We start from the raw sequence: 19135 nt of genomic DNA, 5'->3' as shown, positions 1-19135 counted from the left end.
AAATAAGCAGAGAAGGGTAAAGGAAGACATACAGGGAGGCAAGATTTCTACAGTTCAGTCAAAGTGGTAAAATATTGACCCTCTTAGACTATTAAAATGTATGGGTATATAATGTAATACCTACAACAACCACTTAAAAAAAAACTGTACAAAGAGATATACTCAAAATACTATAGATAAACCAAAATGGAATTTTTAAAAAATATTCAAGTAGCCCACAGGAAGGCAAAACATAGAAAATAGAGAAATAACAAGATAAACAGAAAACAAAAAGTAGAATGGTGCACTTAAGCCCCAAACATATCAATAATTACATTAAGTGTAAATGGGCTAAAGTAAACAAAATGTTTGAAAATTGGGGTGGTTCTGGACTAGAGAAACAGAATAGCCTACACCAGTATAAAAATTTGCCCAATATTTGTATTTATATATAAATCGCACACACTTTATGTAAACCCATCTAACATTGTTCAAAATAGTATAACACCTGTCAAGGGCCACCATCAAGTCTCTTTCAGACATCCAAGGACTAGAAAATTACTGAAAACAAAAGGTCACAGATTCTCAGAAAACCCACATCCTGTAGAAGCACTGCCAGCCCAAATACAACCGTGGACCAAAACAGATGTGAACCCCCCCCACTCTTTCCTGCACCTTGCCCTTTAAAGCACAATAAAAGACTCACCCCCACACCCTTCAGGGCCAACACCACTCTATGCGTTTGGCCCCTCTCCTCCCTTGGAAAGTGAATAAAAACTTTCTTTTCTACCCTTGTTAATACTTCTGTGAATTCTTTCACAACCCACATCAGCTCACCTAACATTATAGGTTAAATATTATTTAATATTTTGTATAATTAATTTTTGGTACAAATTAATTAATTTTGTACAATTAGTAATAACATACAGAACTTGTACACAGTGTAAATAACTCACACAGAGCTTTCAGCTCAGTCCAGGCCTTCAGTGGTAGGTATTATTACGAGGACAGAAACTGGGTAGGGTTTCTCATCATTTGCAGTATGATACTCTCTCCAGCCCTGAGTCAGCCACATGATCATGAGGGTAAACAATTGATAGACTTTACAACCATTCCATATGCATACAGCCATTCTGTTTTTCACTTTTGGAACAGTATTCAGTAAATTACATGAGGTATTCAACACTTTATTATAAAACTGGCTTTGCCCAGTCAGATGATTTTGCACAACAGTGGTTGACGTAAGTGTTCTGAGCACGTTTAAGTAGGCTAGGCTAAGCTATGGCATTTGGTAGGTTAGATGTATTAAATGTATTTTCGACTTAGGATATTTTCAACTTACAGTGGGTATTGGGTGCATAACCCCATTGTAGGTTGAGGAAGATCTTTATACACTCTTCCTAAGTCACCTCTCTAAACCCACAGCTTCAACTGCCACTTACACCAGGATCAGTAAATACTAAGCAGACATGCTACAAATTCCCCCTTCAACCAATCCCCCAGTTTGGCTGGACTCACCTCTATTCTCTAGGTAACCGCTTAAACTATGCAGCTGGAATTTGAAATGAAATCTTTTTTCCATTCTGGATAGATACTAATGAGTGCCTATTTTGAGTCCACTAACACTTTTTCTTGGCTAAATTTCACAAATCATTCCAATAGTCCATCATAAAATTCCATGCTGAAATCCACTTGAAATTAAAAAGAAAATGGGAAGAGAAATTGGAAAAATAGTCATTGACAGAACAGAAATAGTTTTATATCCTTAAAAGAGATCAGTGGAGGCCTTGGAACTACTTTCCTATTTAGATGAAAAGCCCTGAGACAAGCGGCTTGATGGAGCCAGGCTAAGGAACCCTCAAATCTGATGTGCTCTGGTGCAAGCCCACGTGACAGCTCACTGATGACATGGAATACTTCTCCCTGAGGCAAACTAATAAATTAATAATTCTTTACATTAATGATCCCCAAAATCAGTGTATTATTTGTTGAAATATATTAAGGAGCAAAAAGGAAATTTCAATTGATTTGATATAACCAACTCATTTTATAAGAGGAAGCTGGGGTTCACAAGAGGCAGAGATACAACTGGTAGAATCTACATCTCTTCACTCCCAAGTCTGCCCATCACTCTAAACTTGTGGCATTTTAGTTTGTCATTTATACTGTGGCATATACATACTGTGAAGTATAAATATGTCAAACCAACTAGTTTTACATAAACTCACCCACACCCTTTTGCAAAAAATATAGTGTAAACATAAAGAAAAACATGGGTGACTGTTTCCATCCCCCACTGAACCAAACCAGTTCTAGAGTAAGATGTTCTCTGCTGTCTGTGGCATGGCTTCCCAAAGATGCTCACCTATTAATTCCCAGAACCAGTGAATATGTTCAATTACATGGTAGAGGGGGGAATTAAGGTCATTAATCAGTTGACCTTGAAATAGAGATTATCCTAGGTTATCCAGGTGGGTCTCAATGTGTCCTCAAATGTGGAAGAGGGAGGCAGTAGAGTCGGTGTTGGTGACTCTGTGATGTACGGTCAGAATCAACCGACCTTTGCTGGCTTCAAAGATGCAAGAGGGCCAAGGAAAATGGGCAAGAAAATGGATTTTTCCAGAAAGGCTTCAGAAAGGAACTCAGCCCTGCCAACACATCATTTTCAATCCAGTGAGATGCCTTTCAGACTTCTGAGCTACAAAACTGTAAAATAATAGGTTTATATTATTTTAATTTACTAAGTTTGTGGTAACTTGTTATACCAGGAATAGGAAAACCAATATACTTTGCATAGGCTCATTTCATACTTTCCTGTGGTCATAAGGAGTTGGCGCCTGATTATAAAGTATTTATGAGAGGAATAAAATGGTTATTGGTTCTGAAACAAGGCAACTAAGCAATATGTTGCCTCATAAAATAAAAACCCCCTCTCAAAATTTAGTACAAGTGAACATTTATTAAGCCTATATTAAATGGGACATGGTTAAGAGATGCCCCTCTTCTGTCTGTGTATAATTCCTGCTACTCTGTTTATCCTCAAGTAGGTACCTCCTGTGTCTCACTAGTCTTTTACAATTATTCAAGCTCCTATAATGGAATGGAAGGCTTGTTCAGAGGCCCAGAATCTTCTTAGAAAGTTGTGCTTAGTAGAGTGGTGGTCACAGGTAATGAGAATCTGCTTCATTTTCTAAACTAAAAAGCAAAACAAAAACAAAAATGAAAACATGAGTTGCCAAGAGAAACAAGAAAACCTATTGCTCAAAAGATCAGGCTCATCTTTCTCATTTCCCACTGTGACAGTGGGTGCGTGATATAATTTCTTTAAGGTGTAAATTCCTTATTCTCCTGCCCTCTCTTTGAGCTTTAAGCAAGATACCTGCCTACTGTCCAGGTATCCATTTTAATGCCTGAAGAAATTACTTCAGAAATTTCCCAAAAAGCCAGGAGTGAGGCAAAGTATTAAAACCGGGACCTCCTGATTCAGAGCTCCTAGGCTTTACAGCTTTTAATTGAATTATATATTTTATGAATCAGAAAATCTGATGCCTTTTCCTCAGGCTCTCCCTTAAAAGGATTCCATGCACTGGACTGGAATCCACATCCTAGTGAGACAGGAAATCTTGGAAAACTCAAGGGAGAAAACGTTTATCCTATGCCTATTTGGTGACTGAAAATCCAGACAATTAGACTTGGACGGTAAACCTCAGAGAGGAAAGAGGCTGTCTTTTTCACCTCCGTATTAGAATTATAGCTGATCTCAGCATCTGCAAAGTTTTAAATTGGAATCCTTTCCCAGTGAACTAACACCAGCATTGAAAGTGGTGTCAAATCCCTGATAAGACATCAGAGACAAGAGAGGAGAAACTTACCAAAAAACACTGTGCTGGACTCGTTGCTTCCCGTGGAGGCGCTGGGCTCCTCTATAATTAAGTAAAGAAATGGTTTTTATTCACTTCCAGTAAGGATCATTCACAGTGTGCCTGTCATTCAGCTCACAGCCTCAAGTCGCCCCCTAGTAAATGTAGGACTCCACTGAGTCTATGACGCAAAAACCTCCCTTCTAACCGCCAAGGCACTCTGCCATGCCTGAAATCCTACCAGTGGAAGTGAAACACAAGTGCACTTCATGAGAAGGATTTAGTTAAAGGGCTGGTCTCCACTCACACATAGAAGTCCCTGAGAGATCCAACCTTTTTTTTAACAAGCCCTTCAGCCTCCGCTAAAATACAATTTCTAGATTTCTCCAACTACTATCTGCAGTCCCCTATACACTTTAAGCAGTGCTGGAATACAGTGGATCTCAATCAGTGTTAGCTATTATTTATAGACATAAGAATCAGAGTGTTTAGAAATGTGCTTTTGTAAGTAAGGCCCAAGGGTCTTTCTTAGCAAAAATCCCAGGCATTCCCCCAGACTACTGGGGTTTGTTTGCGGGGGTAGAAGGCATTGAAATCTTATGACTTCTTGGCTGAGTGGCAGACAGAAAATTGAAAAATGATGGCGGCTTGAGAGAGGGATGGGCAGAGAGAGGGACACTGCTTAACTCATGAAGCTTTTAAATCGCTCTATTGTCTGTTCAGTCTATATTCAGATAAGATTTACACTTAGCGTAACCTTTACTCCAAAAGTTCTCTATTTGAAATGAATTGTCATCAACTGGAAAAGAAGAAATTGTTGACCCCTTTTTTGACACCACATCCATCGACCCTACAGAGACATGAAGGAGCTTGCCCTCTTTAGGGAAGCCCAGAAAGCAGGTCCCAGAGATCAGATCAGGTCAGACCTTGGGGCTGGAGCTATGTTGGTGTTCAACCAGTTGCAATTCCTGGCGTTCTGGGAAATGCTTCAACTTTCCTCAAGTTTCAGTGAACTTTTGGCTAAGTTTACTCCACCTCAGAGAACAAAGCAGCAAAAGTATCCCCAAATGTGTAAATTACTATAGGACTTTCCTACGTAAAGAACTATAAATAAGGAAGGGAAGGCAGAGAGGAACTTCTGCATTTCTGAAGAGAAGAATCCTCACCTGTGACCTCAGTGGCTTCTTCCTTAGAGCTCAGGGTGTTTAATTCCACATTAGTAGGCAATTCTAGGAAAACAAAATGGAGATCGGGAATTATCACAGACATATGCTGGGAATCAAGTACACTGGACAAAAGCAGGCTTTCCCTCAGAAATGTAAAAGAGGGAGCCTACCAATTGCTGCCCAGGCCTCCTCTGAGGACAGATCCCTCACTTACCAAAAGTCTGTGTGTTCTCCAGATACACGTCAGTTGTTGTTTCTGCATCTTCAGCGAAGTCATGGTGCGTGGTCAAGTCTGACATGTCAGTGGTTGACTCTAGGCCAGTGGTTGACTCTGGGTCAGTGGTTGACTCTATGCCAGTGGCCAACTGTAGGCCAGTGGTCGACTCTGGGTCAGCAGTCGACTCTAAGCCAGTGGTCAATTCTGGGTCAGTGGTCGACTCTAGGCCAGTGGTCGACTCTGGGTCAGCGGTCGACTCTGGGTCAGAGGTCGACTCTAGGCCAGTGGTCAATCCTGGGTCAGTGGTCGACTCTAGGCCAGTGGTCGACTCTCGGTCAGTGGTTGACTCTAGGCCAGTGGTCATTTCTGGGTCAGTGGTCGACTCTAGGCCAGTGGTCAACTCTGGGTCAGCGGTCGACTCTAAGACAGTGGTCATTTCTGGGTCAGTGGTCAACTCTAGGCCAGTGGTCGACTCTAAGCCAGTGGTCAATTCTGGGTCAGTGGTCGACTCTAGGCTAGTGGTCAACTCTGGGTCAGTGGTTGACTCTGGGTCAGTGGTTGACTCTGAGCCAGTGGTCAATTCTGGGTCAGTGGTCGACTCTAGGCCAGTGGTCGACTCTGGGTCAATGGTCGACTCTGGGTCAGTAGTTGACTCTATGCCAGTGGCCAACTGTAGGCCAGTGGTCGACTCTGGGTCAGCAGTCGACTCTAAGCCAGTGGTCAATTCTGGGTCAGTGGTCGACTCTGGGTCAGCAGTCGACTCTAAGCCAATGGTCAATTCTGGGTCAGTGGTCGACTCTAGGCCAGTGGTCGACTCTGGGTCAGTGGTTAACTCTAGGCCAGTGGTCAATTCTGGGTCAGTGGTCGACTCTGGGTCAGCGGTCGACTCTAAGCCAGTGGTCAGTTCTGGGTCAGTGGTCGACTCTAGGCCAGTGGTCGACTCTAAGCCAGTGGTCGACTCTAGGTCAGTGGTCAAATCTAGGCCAGTGGTCAACTCTGGGTCAGTGGTCGACTCTAGGCCAGTGGTTGACTCTAGGTCAGTGGTTGACTCTAAGTCAGTGATGAATTCTAGAGGAACCAAAAAGAAAAAAATAGCTCAAGTACTTTCTTGTGAGAATGTTTCCACCATCTCCACACCCTTCCATTCCCAGCTAGATCTTTTTCCAGGGAAAACATGGAACAGCAAAGGGTATATTGAATCAAACTGGTCTCCCCACAAGTTTCTCTTCTACCAAGTGCTAGGATGTCCAGAAGACCAACTGCCACCTAGGAATGTGCTCACTGTCTCCTACTCCACCCTCCTTTGAGGGGTCGGTTTAGGAAGGAGCACTTGATGTTGTGCCTCTAAATGTGAATCAGTCAGACTGCAATGGAATGAAATTTCAAAAACTCCCCTATGTAATTCTTTCAGTTTCCTGAAAACTAAAAATATAAGTGGGGGAAAGGAGCAAGGAGAACAGCTATTTCCAAGGTGCATAAGCAAGAATGAAATGGACTCTAAAATGGGGACTCCTACCATTTTCATTTAATGGGCTACAGCTCTTCAATTTCCAGTCTGTCCCAGAGAATGCACAATCCAGACATTTTGGGTCTTGTGAACCATAAAAGCATCATAACCATGAAGGCCTGATGAGCCTACAACCTGGGTCTGCTTGGGCTGCAGTGAAAGACCTACAGTCCTCATGGCTGCCTAGTCCAGCAGGTTGTGGGCACCGTGCCAATAAGGTCAAAATCATTAGCTCTCTAATTTAGTCATTTGCTTTATCATTCATTCATATGCAGTAGAGAACCCAAACCCAGCAGCGGATAAATTGAGAGCTACCAGAGGGAGAGCTGGGAGGAAGTGGAGGGTAAGGTCACCATTTTAATGCAAGTGAATGAAAACCATTCCTCTTGAGAAACTGATCTGAGTTCAGGAAGGACTAGAAGAGAAAGAGCCTTGGGGGGAAAGCATCCGCCTTCTGGTTCAGGAGACACAGATTCCTTCCTCTCTCAATATGACTCACAAGTTTCTGCTCCAGACCCACTGATTCCCACTGCATGTGGCCCAGCCAGCGGCTAAAGCACTTTGAGTCTTACTCTCCAGTAAAGTGAGAGTACACCCAAGGACTTTTTAACCTGAATCAAATAGAGTAAAGCCGCTTTAGCACCTGATAGTTAAGGGGACCGCAGGGAAACCTCAGGAGCCCTCTCATCACCAGCCCTAATTCCATTTGACCCAGCCTGACTACCTATATGAGGTGGACTCAAAACACAGCCTTAATCTTAGCCAAGCCACTCAACTTGCCCAAGGCCTCAGAGCTCAACCGCCCAGCCCCACCTCACTTTACACGGCCTCAGTCTCTGTCCCTCTGTGTGCGCGCGCGGTGAATGGACTTTAGCCCTCTTCTCCAGAAGACCTCCCGACGTGCACTCACCCTGAAGCAGTGCGGGGTAAGTCACCGCCAGGGCGAAGCAGGCAGAGAGGAGCAGGGCCTTCTCGAGCATGACGCCGATGCCGGGGCGGGGAGCGCGGTAGGCTAGCGGAGGTGGGGAGGCCCCAGGGTGCTGGACCGCAGCCCTGCTGGGCATTTATTACAACCTCAGGCCCAGGTCCCTGAAGGAGGCATTCCCAGGGGGTTGGGAAGAAAAGAGCCTCGCCCACAAGCGATGAGACTGCCCTGAAGCAAAGGAGGGGAAAGGGGAGTAGGGCGAGGGGGTGGGCGGCGGGAGGGAGAGGAAGTAAGGAAGAGTTCCAAGGAAACCATCAGTGAGGTCCTGGGCGACCTTAGGGTCCTTTGCCCCATTACCACTAGGGGCAGGGCTTCTAGTTCCACCGGATCGCAGCACTCCCCTCCTGACCCAAGGCTGCAAGTTTGTCCTCTAGGCTGGAGCCAAAGAATGCTTTACTGAGCCCCCGAAATGCCACTGTGTGTCAGGTGCGGGACTAGGAATAGTAGTGGGGTCTGCTGGTGACGTTGACGCTGAGGGAGAGCCCTAATGCGAACAGTCTTCTAACTCTAGCGGGTCCCTGGAAGAGAATCGTCGATCAGAATGATAGTAACTGGTGCAACTATTATAATAACAGAAATATCTAAAATTGTAAGATTTCACATGTGCCACTATCTCATTGGATTCTCACCACGGTCCTGTGCGGGAGTCGTTATTGTCCTCATTTTTCTGGTGAGGAGCCTAGAGGCTGAGAGACTCAGTGACTCAGATTCATCTGAAGAGACTCACGCTCCGCGGCGATGCCTTGAACGCACAGGACCTCTTGGCTGTGAGGACCTGGCTCCTGCAGATGACCTTCCCAGTCCGCTAGGGGGCAGTATGAAGCTGCGATGCGTCCTTGGCTCAGCACTGACTAACCCTCCCTGTAGACGCAAAGCAGGCCGAGAAAACCCAAGGTTGTGGGGCTGGCTCACCTAAGTAGGCCTCAGAGCCCAGTGAAGTCACCACCGTTACCTGGAGAGGAGGCCTTTACACATACGCACAACTCCCATCACAGGGTCAAACCCCACGGGGCCTTTTGGTTTCAGCTTTCTTTACTTAAAAGGTCACAGCTGATTCCTGCTCCTCAGAAACCACAGGGCTGACAATACCACTGAGGGAAACCTCTCAGTAATAGTAATAATAACAGCTAATATTTATCGGGTGCTTAACTATTGCCATAGGCATGTGTTACTTTAGCCTAACACCAAACCTCAGGCAATCTTATTATTCGCCTTTTCCAGATTAAGTAACCGTGCACAAAGAGGCTAAGGAACTTATGAAAGGTCACACAGTAAATGTTACAGAATCAGGAAGCAAACCTGTGGGCACTCTGATGCTGGGGCCTCTGCTCTCAACCAACTCTACCGTTTGTGCCCCTGGCCCCGTTATCTCCCTGAGCTCATAGTTTTGTCCTGGGAAGTGTGACAACTTTACAGTCTTCTCCTTAAAGGCAGAGGGAACACACACACACACACACACGAACACACACATTTTGTTTTTCTGGAAACTAAATTTCCTTGGCAAGGCCTGTGCAATGAAGTGTAACCAAATACGATAGGAGCTTGGGAAGCAAGAAGCTCACGAAAAACTTGCAGGCAAATAACACCAGCAAACAATGAACTCAAATCAGACAATAATGCAGCAGGTCGCCAGCCAGTGGATGAAGGGGAGATTTTATCTGCATCAGCCACAATATGAGAATATTTCCTACCCTAGAAAACTGGAAGAATCGATTTTCCTATGTGCAAAGTAGAATCTCTGGTCACTTTGAGGAGAGCTGGACTTAGACCTTAGTACTGAGGGGACAGAAATGACCAACTTCCTCTAGAAGGTTTGTTTCACAACTCAACTACCTAAAAATATAGACACTGCTTTAGATGTTCTTCCAAAGATACTGGTACCATTTTTGTGTGCCTCAGTTTCCCCCAGAGTCAGTGGAAGAGCAGCTTCTTGGTGACTACCACATTGAAATATGGGAGTAATTTGGTCTCCCTTCATGAAGATGTGTTATTATTTCTCATCACTTGAATATAGTTAGGTCATTAACACAGTGGGTCCCAGAGAGGTCTCTGCTAAGGTGAGATCCAATAAAATTGTCAAGTTATAATTATAAGGTCTTTTTTATTAATATGGGATTGTAGTTCTGTTTTACAGTATTAAAATATTTTGGCTTTCTTAACTTTTTCCATTGCTATCAAATTTTATAGAATTATATAACATCAAGGCTTGAAGGTATATTAAATTGTACCCAGCTCAATCAGATATCCAATGTCTTTTTTTAAAACATAAGAGTAATTTTTCCTTAAATAACATCCCTGGTAATGGGGAACTCACTACATTGAGGAGAATAGTTCATCTTTGGACAATTATTCCTTCCAGTAGAGAAACTATGTCTTCCTGTAATTTCAACCTTATTTGCCCCAGTTTTGTTCTCTGGGGCCATATATATATAATTAGGTCCTTTTTCCTCTCTTCAGATGTCAAAAGTGGCTATCATTTTACTTTCAAATTTCTTCACCATTCTAAAAAAAGTATAAGTTTTTTCCTGTCTTATTCCCTCAGATTTCTCCAAAACCCAGCCAAGTGTCCGGCACATCAGAGGTGATAAAAATATTTATTGATAAATTAATGATAGATGACTCCTGGTCCTTAGACTCTGATCGCATTAGTCTATGGTCTTTGGAAAAGGAAACACTATAATTGAAACAAATTATCACAGATTTGATCTAATTAGAGAAGGAAAAAAAACTATCACCATCCTTCCTTCTGGAAAATATGATTATATTAAATTGATTTGTGCATTAAATGCCAAATTAAGTGCTAAAAGGTAAGTCTGGCAGAAAGTGTGGAAAGTTTCCTGAAAGCATTAAAGAAATCCAAAAGCCTTTGCATCTACTTTCTCTAGAATGAGATAAGTTTCTGGCAAGTGGGTTGAGCTGGGAGTGAGTGACATCCTGCAGATGTGTCTCTGTCCCTTCCTAATTCCCACCCTCAACAGACAGAAGCCCTGAAGCACCTGGGAGCATGGAGCCAGGAATTTGACCCAGAGCAAGTGCTTCTTCCATTCTCCATTCCAAACCCCCACAGTCATGCTTCCCTTAGGGGGAAATTTCCAGAGAGCAAGACAAGTTTCTCCCTTGAGGAACAGGGTGCTTCTTCCATTCTCCATTCCAAACCCCCACAGTCATGCTTCCCTTAGGGGGAAATTTCCAGAGAGCAAGACAAGTTTCTCCCTTGAGGAACAGGGCGCCCAGGGCGCCACCTGACCTTGCAGATTAGATACTGATAAGGGCTAGCCTAGTATTTTAGGGCCTAGTCAAGCATTTTTCTGGCATCTGGTCAGAGACCTAGCAATTACACTAAGTATCTTGAGCAATTCAAAAGAAATCTCAAAATTGATTCCTTCTTAAAAGCTTTAACCATGGAGTAAGTTTATTTATTTATTTATTTATTTTTATATTTATATTACAAAGGCAGCTTATAACAGGATACTAAGAACTCTAATCCAGTGCCAGAGATACAAAAAAGTTATTTACTTAACAAATGTTTACAGAGTGACTGAGAAATGCAATGACTAAAGCAGAAGAGGCACTAGACAAGAGGTCAAAATCGCAGACTCTGGGGTCCAGCATCCTGGACTATATCCAGTATATCCTGCCTCTGCCAGTAATAATTAAGCAACCATGGGCAAGTTACTTAACTCATAGTACCTTAGTTTTTTCTTTACATAACGGACATAAAAATAGTTTTTACTTTGTTGGATTGCTGTAAGGGTTAAATTAATGTATTTGTGTCAAATGCCTCAAATAAGGAAAACCATAATAAAAATTAGCTATTATTATTATTAGGTGCTGAAGATGAAAAAGGCCCAGGTCTCCAAAGAGTTGATAATATTATTTTAGGGTGGGAACATAAAGGAACATCCCCCTGGAAAGTTTCATGGGGAAGATGGGACAGTTAGGGTAAGATTCACCTGAATTTAATAAACATATTTCTGGATTTATAGAGAGAAAGAAGGTAAACGGAGGGACTCTAGGCAAAAGAATAATGTGCATGAATCGTTATGTTCCAGGTGTCTGTCATGTGAGCTATAATCAATTTGGGAACATAGAGGAAAACTATGTTAATTGCTAGATTCTAAACCACTGAAGGCTGGAACCATCTTAATCAACTTAGCATTACCCACTCCTACAGAGTCTGTGATGGTTGCATAGCGATTGCCAAATAAATGATTATTCATCTGTATTGAACTGTAACATAGGGTAGGTGGGAAGGCATCATCAAATCCATCATTTGAGCAATAAAATAGTGGCTAAAAACTTGAGTTCTGGACTGTGAATCCAGGTCTTTGTGAACACTTGGGCTTGCCCAAGTTACTTTATCCTTCAAAATGCAGGTGATGATAGTAATTATTTCACAGGGTCATTATGAAAATTAAATGAACTCATCCATGTAAACCTGTAACTAGCTTATAATAAATGACCGATGATTGGCAGCTATCATTATTATAACTTGAAATGGACCTTGAAGAATAATTAAAACTGTAAGAGTAACTATTCTCATTCAAGAGAAGTTCCTGACTGGAGAACATAGGGAGAGTGTGAGAGGAAAGAGGGTAGAAGGAAAGAAGTTTGTGAAAAACAGTCTGAAATGACATTTGGGACCAGACCAAGGAACGCTTTAAAAGCTGAAGAGATGAGTCATTATTCTGCCAGCAGAAGTTGTGGTAGAGTCATGCTTTAGGAAGACTAACCAAACCTGCACAAGAAAGTAGGTCGGCTATGACACAGCACAAGCAAGAGTTACTCCAGATTGAGCAGAGTGGTGGCACTAGGCATGAAAGGAAGGACGCAGATACTAAAGACATTACAAAGGTGAAATTAAAGGGGCTTGGTGGCTGATTGGATTGGCGGGGAGGGGCAAGTCATCCCCACCATAAGTTATGTATATGCTCCCAAGAGTTGGCTTTAATTCCTCTAGGACATGAATTCCCAGAGTCAAAACGCCTATGCTAAAAATAAAAGGAGACAGAAGAGGAGGATGAGGAGAAGGATAAGTCCTGAGATTCAGCTGAGAGTCTTGCCTGGTGGTGAGTGAACAAGTAAGAAAACACACTGTGGTGTAGCAGTAATGGATCTCACTGGGTTAGAATAAAGTTTTAGGGCCCATGTTTTCTCTGGTGCTAGTACACATCCTTATGGGAAATTCTGGGACTGACTACAGTGTCTTTATCTGTTAAATATTTTGCCTCAAGATTGGACCCTTTTAATTCATGGTGTGGGGGGGTGGTCCATAGCTAATTGATAAGAAATAAAATAGTTATAACAATGAGATTTCACCTCAAACACATTAGTATTATCAGAAATACAAACAAACAAAATAATGAGTGTTGGCAAGGATGTGGAGAAATGGGAACTCTTATGCACTGTCGTGGGAATGTAAAAGGGTGCAGCCATAATGGAAACAGTATGGCAGGTCCTCAAAATATTAAAAATGTAATTGCCTTACGAACCAGCAATCCCATTTCTGGGTGTATATCCAAAAGAATTCAAAGCAGGATCTCAAAGAGACATTTGCATACCCATGTTCATAGCAGTATTATTCACAATAGGTAAGAAGTTGAGGCAAACGTCCAGCAATAGATGAATGGATAAAGAAAATGTGGTTTACAAATACAACAGAATATTATTCAGCCTTAAAAAAGGAAGGAAATCCTGTTGCATGCTATGAACAAGGTCACATGGATGAACAAGCAAGGTCGTATGGATGAACCTTGACGATATTATGCAAAATGAAATAAGCCAGTGACAAAAAGGCCAATACTGAATTATTCCACTTACATGAGGTATCTGAAGAAGCCAAACTCAGAGAAACAAAGTAAAATGGTAGTTGACAGGGGCTGGGAATAGGGAGAAATGGGAATTGTTGTACAATGGATATAGGGTTTCAGTTTTGCAACATCAAAAACTTCTAGAGATCTGTTGCACAATAATGTGAATATACTTAACACTATTGAACTGTACACTTAAAAACAGTTAAGTGACAAATTGTATGAGTTTTTTACTGCAATTAAAATTTCTAAAAATCGTTATAAGTTAATAATGGCTAAATGACAATGATCGTGTACCAGACACAATTCAAACTATTTTCCAAATTCTAGGTACTTTACAAATATCATTTTAATCCTCATAACAATCCTAAATTATTATCACTGCATCCAGTTTACAGATGAGGAAACTGTGGCTCAAAGAATTTAAGTAACTTGCCCAAAGTCACAAAGCTAGTAAGAGGTTGAAGCAGTATTCAATCCAAGCAGTGTGGCTCAGAGTCAATATCCATCTTTTCTCTATACAAGCTCATCTCTACTCATCTAAGTGTCAAGGGTAATTACTCATTACTCTGTTAGTTCAGGTTTAATTCCTTCCTTCCATCTCTGCCCCAACTATACTGAAAGGTTCAGACAGCAGGGGCCAGACTTGTACAACTTTATGACATGTTCCCTAATAGTACCTAGCTAGGCGCTTTGCCCATTATTGTTGGACCAAATGAGCTCAGACATTTTAACAGACATTGAAGCTTAGCAGAATCCCATCCATGTAAGATTTGAACCAGGAGATTTTATCCAGGCTCCTCACTGACCCAGTTCTAAATAGATGCTTCCTAGTAGATACATGTATATGTATAACTGAATCATTCTGCTGTACACCTGAAACTAACACAACATTGTTATACAACCATGCGCCAATATAAAATTTTTTAAAAATGTTTTTAAAGTAAATACATAGCTGCTTCTTTCCTGACACCAGATTGAGGTAGGTACCCCTGTGAGAGGCTGGAGAAGGTAAATGAAAGAACTTCAATTTCCCCAATCACATTTTGAGTTACATAGGGAAAAAGCAGGAAAAGGTTTGAGTGTCTTTTGCTGACCTCTCCAAGAGATTTAATAGAAATGCACCATGGAATTTTATTCACCACTCTTTTCCTTACAAATGAACCTCCTCTTAACCACCCCAGCACTCATTTAGGTAAAGCAGAATGAAGGGTAAAGGGTGGATAAAGAATGAAAGCGCCCGTTATTAGATTTGATAAATGCTGAAGGCAATCTGAAACAAAGTCACCTCATCTTCTATATACAAATTTTCTTTTCTCTTTTGATCCCTGGAATTTCCTCCAAGCAGTATTGCCTCCTACCCTTTCCCTTTGAAAAGCACATTAAGAGACTCTCTCTTAAGAACATGAGGCTCACTGCTCTGTCAGGAAGAGTCTGAACTGATGGCTCCTCTCAGCAGTGCTCCAGTCCCATCAGCCACCTGACCTATCCCCCACTCCTCCCTTAGAGAATCACACCACCACCACTCCACCATCCCTACCTCCACCACTCCACTACCATTGCCCAGACAATTCTGTTGAACCAACATTTAATTGAGCGAATATTAAGTGCCAGAAAATGTCCTGGGCGCACAGAGTTTAAAGGACCTTATCTCCAAGAATCACACAGCCTAATGGGGGGTGGAAAGGTTATAGAATATAATCTCAAAATAATTAATTCTCAGCACCCATTTTTTTAAGTCCTTTTAAAATTTTTTATTTTTTGTAATTAACCTATTTATTCAATGAACTTATGGTTACCGGGGGGAGGGAGGAGGGGGATAGATTGGGAGTTTGGGATTGACATGTACACACTGCTATATTTAAAACAGATAACCAACAAGGACCTACTGTAAAAAAAAAACAAAAAAACTATGAGGGATGTAATGTACATGATAAATATAATTAACACTGCTGTATGTTATATACGAAAATTGTGTAGAGAGTAAATCCTAAGAGTTCTCATCATGAGGAAAAAATATCTCCTTTCTAATTTCTTTAATTTTGTATCTATATAAGATGATGGATGTTCACTAAACTTATTGTGGTCATCATAAGTGAAGTCAGATCATTGTGCTGTACACCTTAATTAAACTTATACAGTGCTATATGTCAATTATATCTCAATAAAGTTAGAAGAAAAAAATAAAAATAAAATAACATATTTATTCAAATAAAAATGAACACAGTACATGATAAAAATTTCAAACAATGCTTAAAAGTATAAAATTGAAAAGGAAAAATACCTCTGCTTCCTAACCCTGAACCCATGATTAACATTTTCTTCTGTATATTTCTTGAAAAAAAAATTTATGCATTATTCTTGCTGCTCAGTACTTAAGGAGGATTATAGTCCATTCACTTTATGAGATATTCTAAATTTTATTCTTGGATTCACACATTTAACATGTATTTGATTCTTACTTTATTCCAGACACTGCTTAGTTGTTGTTTTTTTTTAATAGAGTGAAAGATCCTTTAAATTCTATAGTGCTTTACAATTTTCAAAAGTTTCACACTCATGATTTCATATAATCCCATAATAACCCTTTTTCCCCCCCTCTACCCCTATATTGTCCCTCTCCTCTTCCCTCTCCCCACTGGTAACCACTAGTTTGTTCTCTGCATCTTCGAGTCTACTTCTTTTCTGTTATATTCACTAGTTTATTGTATTTTTTAGATGCCACATCTAAGTGACATCATACAGTATATGTCTTTCTCTGTCTGACTTATTTCACTTAGCATAATGCTCTCCAAGTCCATCCGTGTTACTGCAAATAGCAAAATTTCATTCTTTTTTATTGCTGAGTAGTATTCCACTTTATATACGTATACCACAACTTCTTTATCCATTTATCTGTTGCTTCTGTATCTTGGCAATTGTAAATAATGCTGCTATGAACATTGGAGTGCATGTATGTTTCTGAATTAGTGTTTTTGTTTCTTTCGGATATATACCCAGGAGTGGAATTGCTGTATCTTATGGTAGTTCTATTTTCAGTTTTTTGAGAAACCTCCATGCTGTTTTCCATAGTGGCTACATCAATTTACATTCTCACCAACAGTGTAGGAGGGTTCCCTTTTCTCCTTATGGCCAGTTTTAACCATTTGAGCAAATTTTCTGGTTAATAACCCAGCACCCTCCCTACTTTAATGCCTCCTAGAGTTCATTCATTTAATTTATACTGATGAATCATCTGTTCTTTGCAAAATTCTTTACTATCCCAAGGGCTCAAAGCTATGGATACAAATAAATGAAGTAAAAGATGTAATATGACAAGAGCCCTAAGAGAAGTACAGGGTATTCTGGTGATCCAGAGGAGACAGAGATTACACTCAACTAATGATGGCTCATTAAGTCAACAGTTGTTGAGCAACTCAATGAGTCAAGAACTATGCTAGACGCTAGTGACATAAAGACATAAAGACCGTCCCTGACTCTGAAGGTATTCGTGGCTAATAGTTCAGAAAGCCTTCATAAAGGATGTTACATTTTAACTGGATCTTAAAAGATGGATAAGATCTCATCAGGGGAAATGATGGGTAAAACAGGAAGGATTATCAGGAAGAAGTAATAATCCAAGTAGATACACATAGCGGCAGAGATAGGAGAGTAGAGGACCCATTCAAGTAGCAGCAATTAGTCTAATTTGTCTTAAAGGGATGTTGCAGAAAACATAGGAATTTGAGACCATGGAGTGGAATGCCTACCTTAGAATAGTAGACCAAAGAGATTTGACTCACTGATAGATAACAGCCTGTTACAGAAGGCTTTTTAGTAGATTAAGCTGATGCAACTCATATTATATGAAGACAGGCAGTGAAAAAAAAATGTAAAGGAAAGACGAGAAGAGGGGCATCACAATAGCACAGGCAAGACATTGAGTAGCAAGAGTACTATATGATCAGCAAGTTATGTTTACATGGACGACGTGAGAAGTGAGGGTCCAGGGAGGGGAAAAGACGACTCCCAAGTTGTAAAGGGTGAATTATTCCAGTGAGATACACGGGGGTCAAACCAGGACCCAGTTTCTGAATGGTGTTAGGAGGAGAAGGGGTTGGTGAAGAGAGGATTTTCAGGTGGGGGCAAGATGAGTTTGGCTAGTGGAAATTGTGTTGCTTTAAGAGAATCTTGATGGAAATATCCCATAAGCAGCAGAAAACATGAGGCTGAAGTCCATGAGATTTTGGTTTATGATGGTGATTTTGCTTTATGCATAGAGATGTGTTATTCATCTGCTCTGAAGTGATGACTGTGACCAAACAGTAGATATGATTCCAAGACAGATGGGGAAAGAAAGGACTAGGAAGGAGCTTGGTCTAGGAAGTTCTTTTATTTAGGACAATGGAGGAAAAGCCAGCAAAGGAGACATAGAAGCAGAAAACCAGAGTGTTACACAGACACAGAAGACAAGGAAGGAGAGTATTTCAAGGAGATAATAAACAGCATCAAATACAGCCAAGACAGGTCAAGAATAAAGGTGTTAAAAAAAAAAGTTATTATAAAAAAATTAAAATAAAAATAAATAAATAAAATTGCCTTACAGTTTTTAAAAAAAAGAATAAAGAAAATTAAGGAAGTAAGAGGAGCAAAAAGATCAAGAGAAAGTGAGGTGGGGTTTTTTTTTTGGGGGGGAGCAGTTATTTTGGGGTTTAGGTAAAGAGTGTTAAAAAACAAAACAACAAGCCCCAAAAGAGGTCGTTTATGCTAATCCCCACGTCACCAGACTGAGACTTAATTAGCTTCAGCTCTCCTGGAAATGGAATCTTAAACCAGGCAGTCAGGATTCTCCTGATCAGCACTAGCTAAGAAATGTGCCTTTAAGTCCCTTGCTGTCTCCTGAAGGAAAGCAGCCTTGCCATGACCAACCTGCTTTTTTGCCCAGTATCACTCTTTTGTTCCTGCTTCCTTCTGCCTATAAAAAGCCTTTCATTTTGTACAGGTCCTCGGAGCTCTTTTCTATCTGCTAGATTGGATGCTGCCCAATTCATGAATCGTTGAATAAAGCCAATAAGATCTTTGAAATTCACTCGGTTGAATTTTGTTTTTTAACAGTTGACAAGAGCATGGGCAGAGGGAGAGGAGAAAAGAGAAAGTAAGCGAATGAAAGTGTTAGACTGTAAAAGGGTTGGGGTAAAGGATGGCACAGAGTTGCAAAAAAGATGTGTAATTACCTACTTTTACTTTGGTTTTCTCCCATTAAAGTAAGCAGCTTTTAGGAAAGGACCAAGAACTGTTCATGTTTGCACCCCAGACAGAGATTGCTTCTTACCCCTGATACGCATTCTTCCCTTCTCTCGCAGAGTAATAAAATCCCTGATGCTTAACGGGGCATATGACAGCCCAACATGAAGACTGCACTTCCCGGAGGATATAAGCAGAAGTAGTATTTGAAACCTCTAGGTTTTGTTCTTAAAGGGAAATGCATATCCTTCCCTTCTACTTTTCTCCTTTCTGCTGTATGGGTTGTGGGTGTAGTGATGGTTCATCTTGAACCATCTGGATGAGGGCAACATCGTAGGGATGGCAGAGAAGATATAAAGGAAGGATCCTGCATTCTTCTCAAAGTTGC

The 19135-nt window shown here is 41.1% G+C and overlaps 1 protein-coding gene and 1 long non-coding RNA gene across 2 annotated transcripts; both read right to left on the bottom strand.

Annotated features, from left to right (window-relative positions):
* Positions 1 to 2980: 2980 nt before the first annotated feature.
* Positions 2981 to 5474, bottom strand: LOC130709304 (uncharacterized). Its single transcript, XR_009009823.1, has 4 exons — positions 5220 to 5474; positions 5006 to 5068; positions 3852 to 3902; positions 2981 to 3174 (listed from the first exon to the last, which is right to left on the bottom strand). It is a non-coding gene; the product is annotated as an uncharacterized LOC130709304 (long non-coding RNA).
* Positions 5475 to 5485: 11 nt separating this feature from the next.
* LOC130709293 (integumentary mucin A.1-like) lies at positions 5486 to 18900 on the bottom strand. Its single transcript, XM_057557560.1, has 3 exons — positions 18836 to 18900; positions 5552 to 6290; positions 5486 to 5498 (listed from the first exon to the last, which is right to left on the bottom strand). The coding sequence occupies exons 1-3, from the start codon at positions 18846 to 18848 to the stop codon at positions 5486 to 5488; spliced, it is 765 nt and encodes a 254-aa protein (XP_057413543.1). The 5' UTR covers positions 18849 to 18900.
* Between the last annotated feature and the right edge of the window lie 235 nt (positions 18901 to 19135).

This window comes from Balaenoptera acutorostrata, chromosome 11 (assembly GCF_949987535.1).
Source record: "Balaenoptera acutorostrata chromosome 11, mBalAcu1.1, whole genome shotgun sequence".
In the NCBI taxonomy this organism is placed as follows: Eukaryota; Metazoa; Chordata; class Mammalia; order Artiodactyla; family Balaenopteridae; genus Balaenoptera; species Balaenoptera acutorostrata.
Note: the sequence above shows the minus strand (reverse complement) of the source record. Positions and strands in the feature narration are given on the sequence as shown.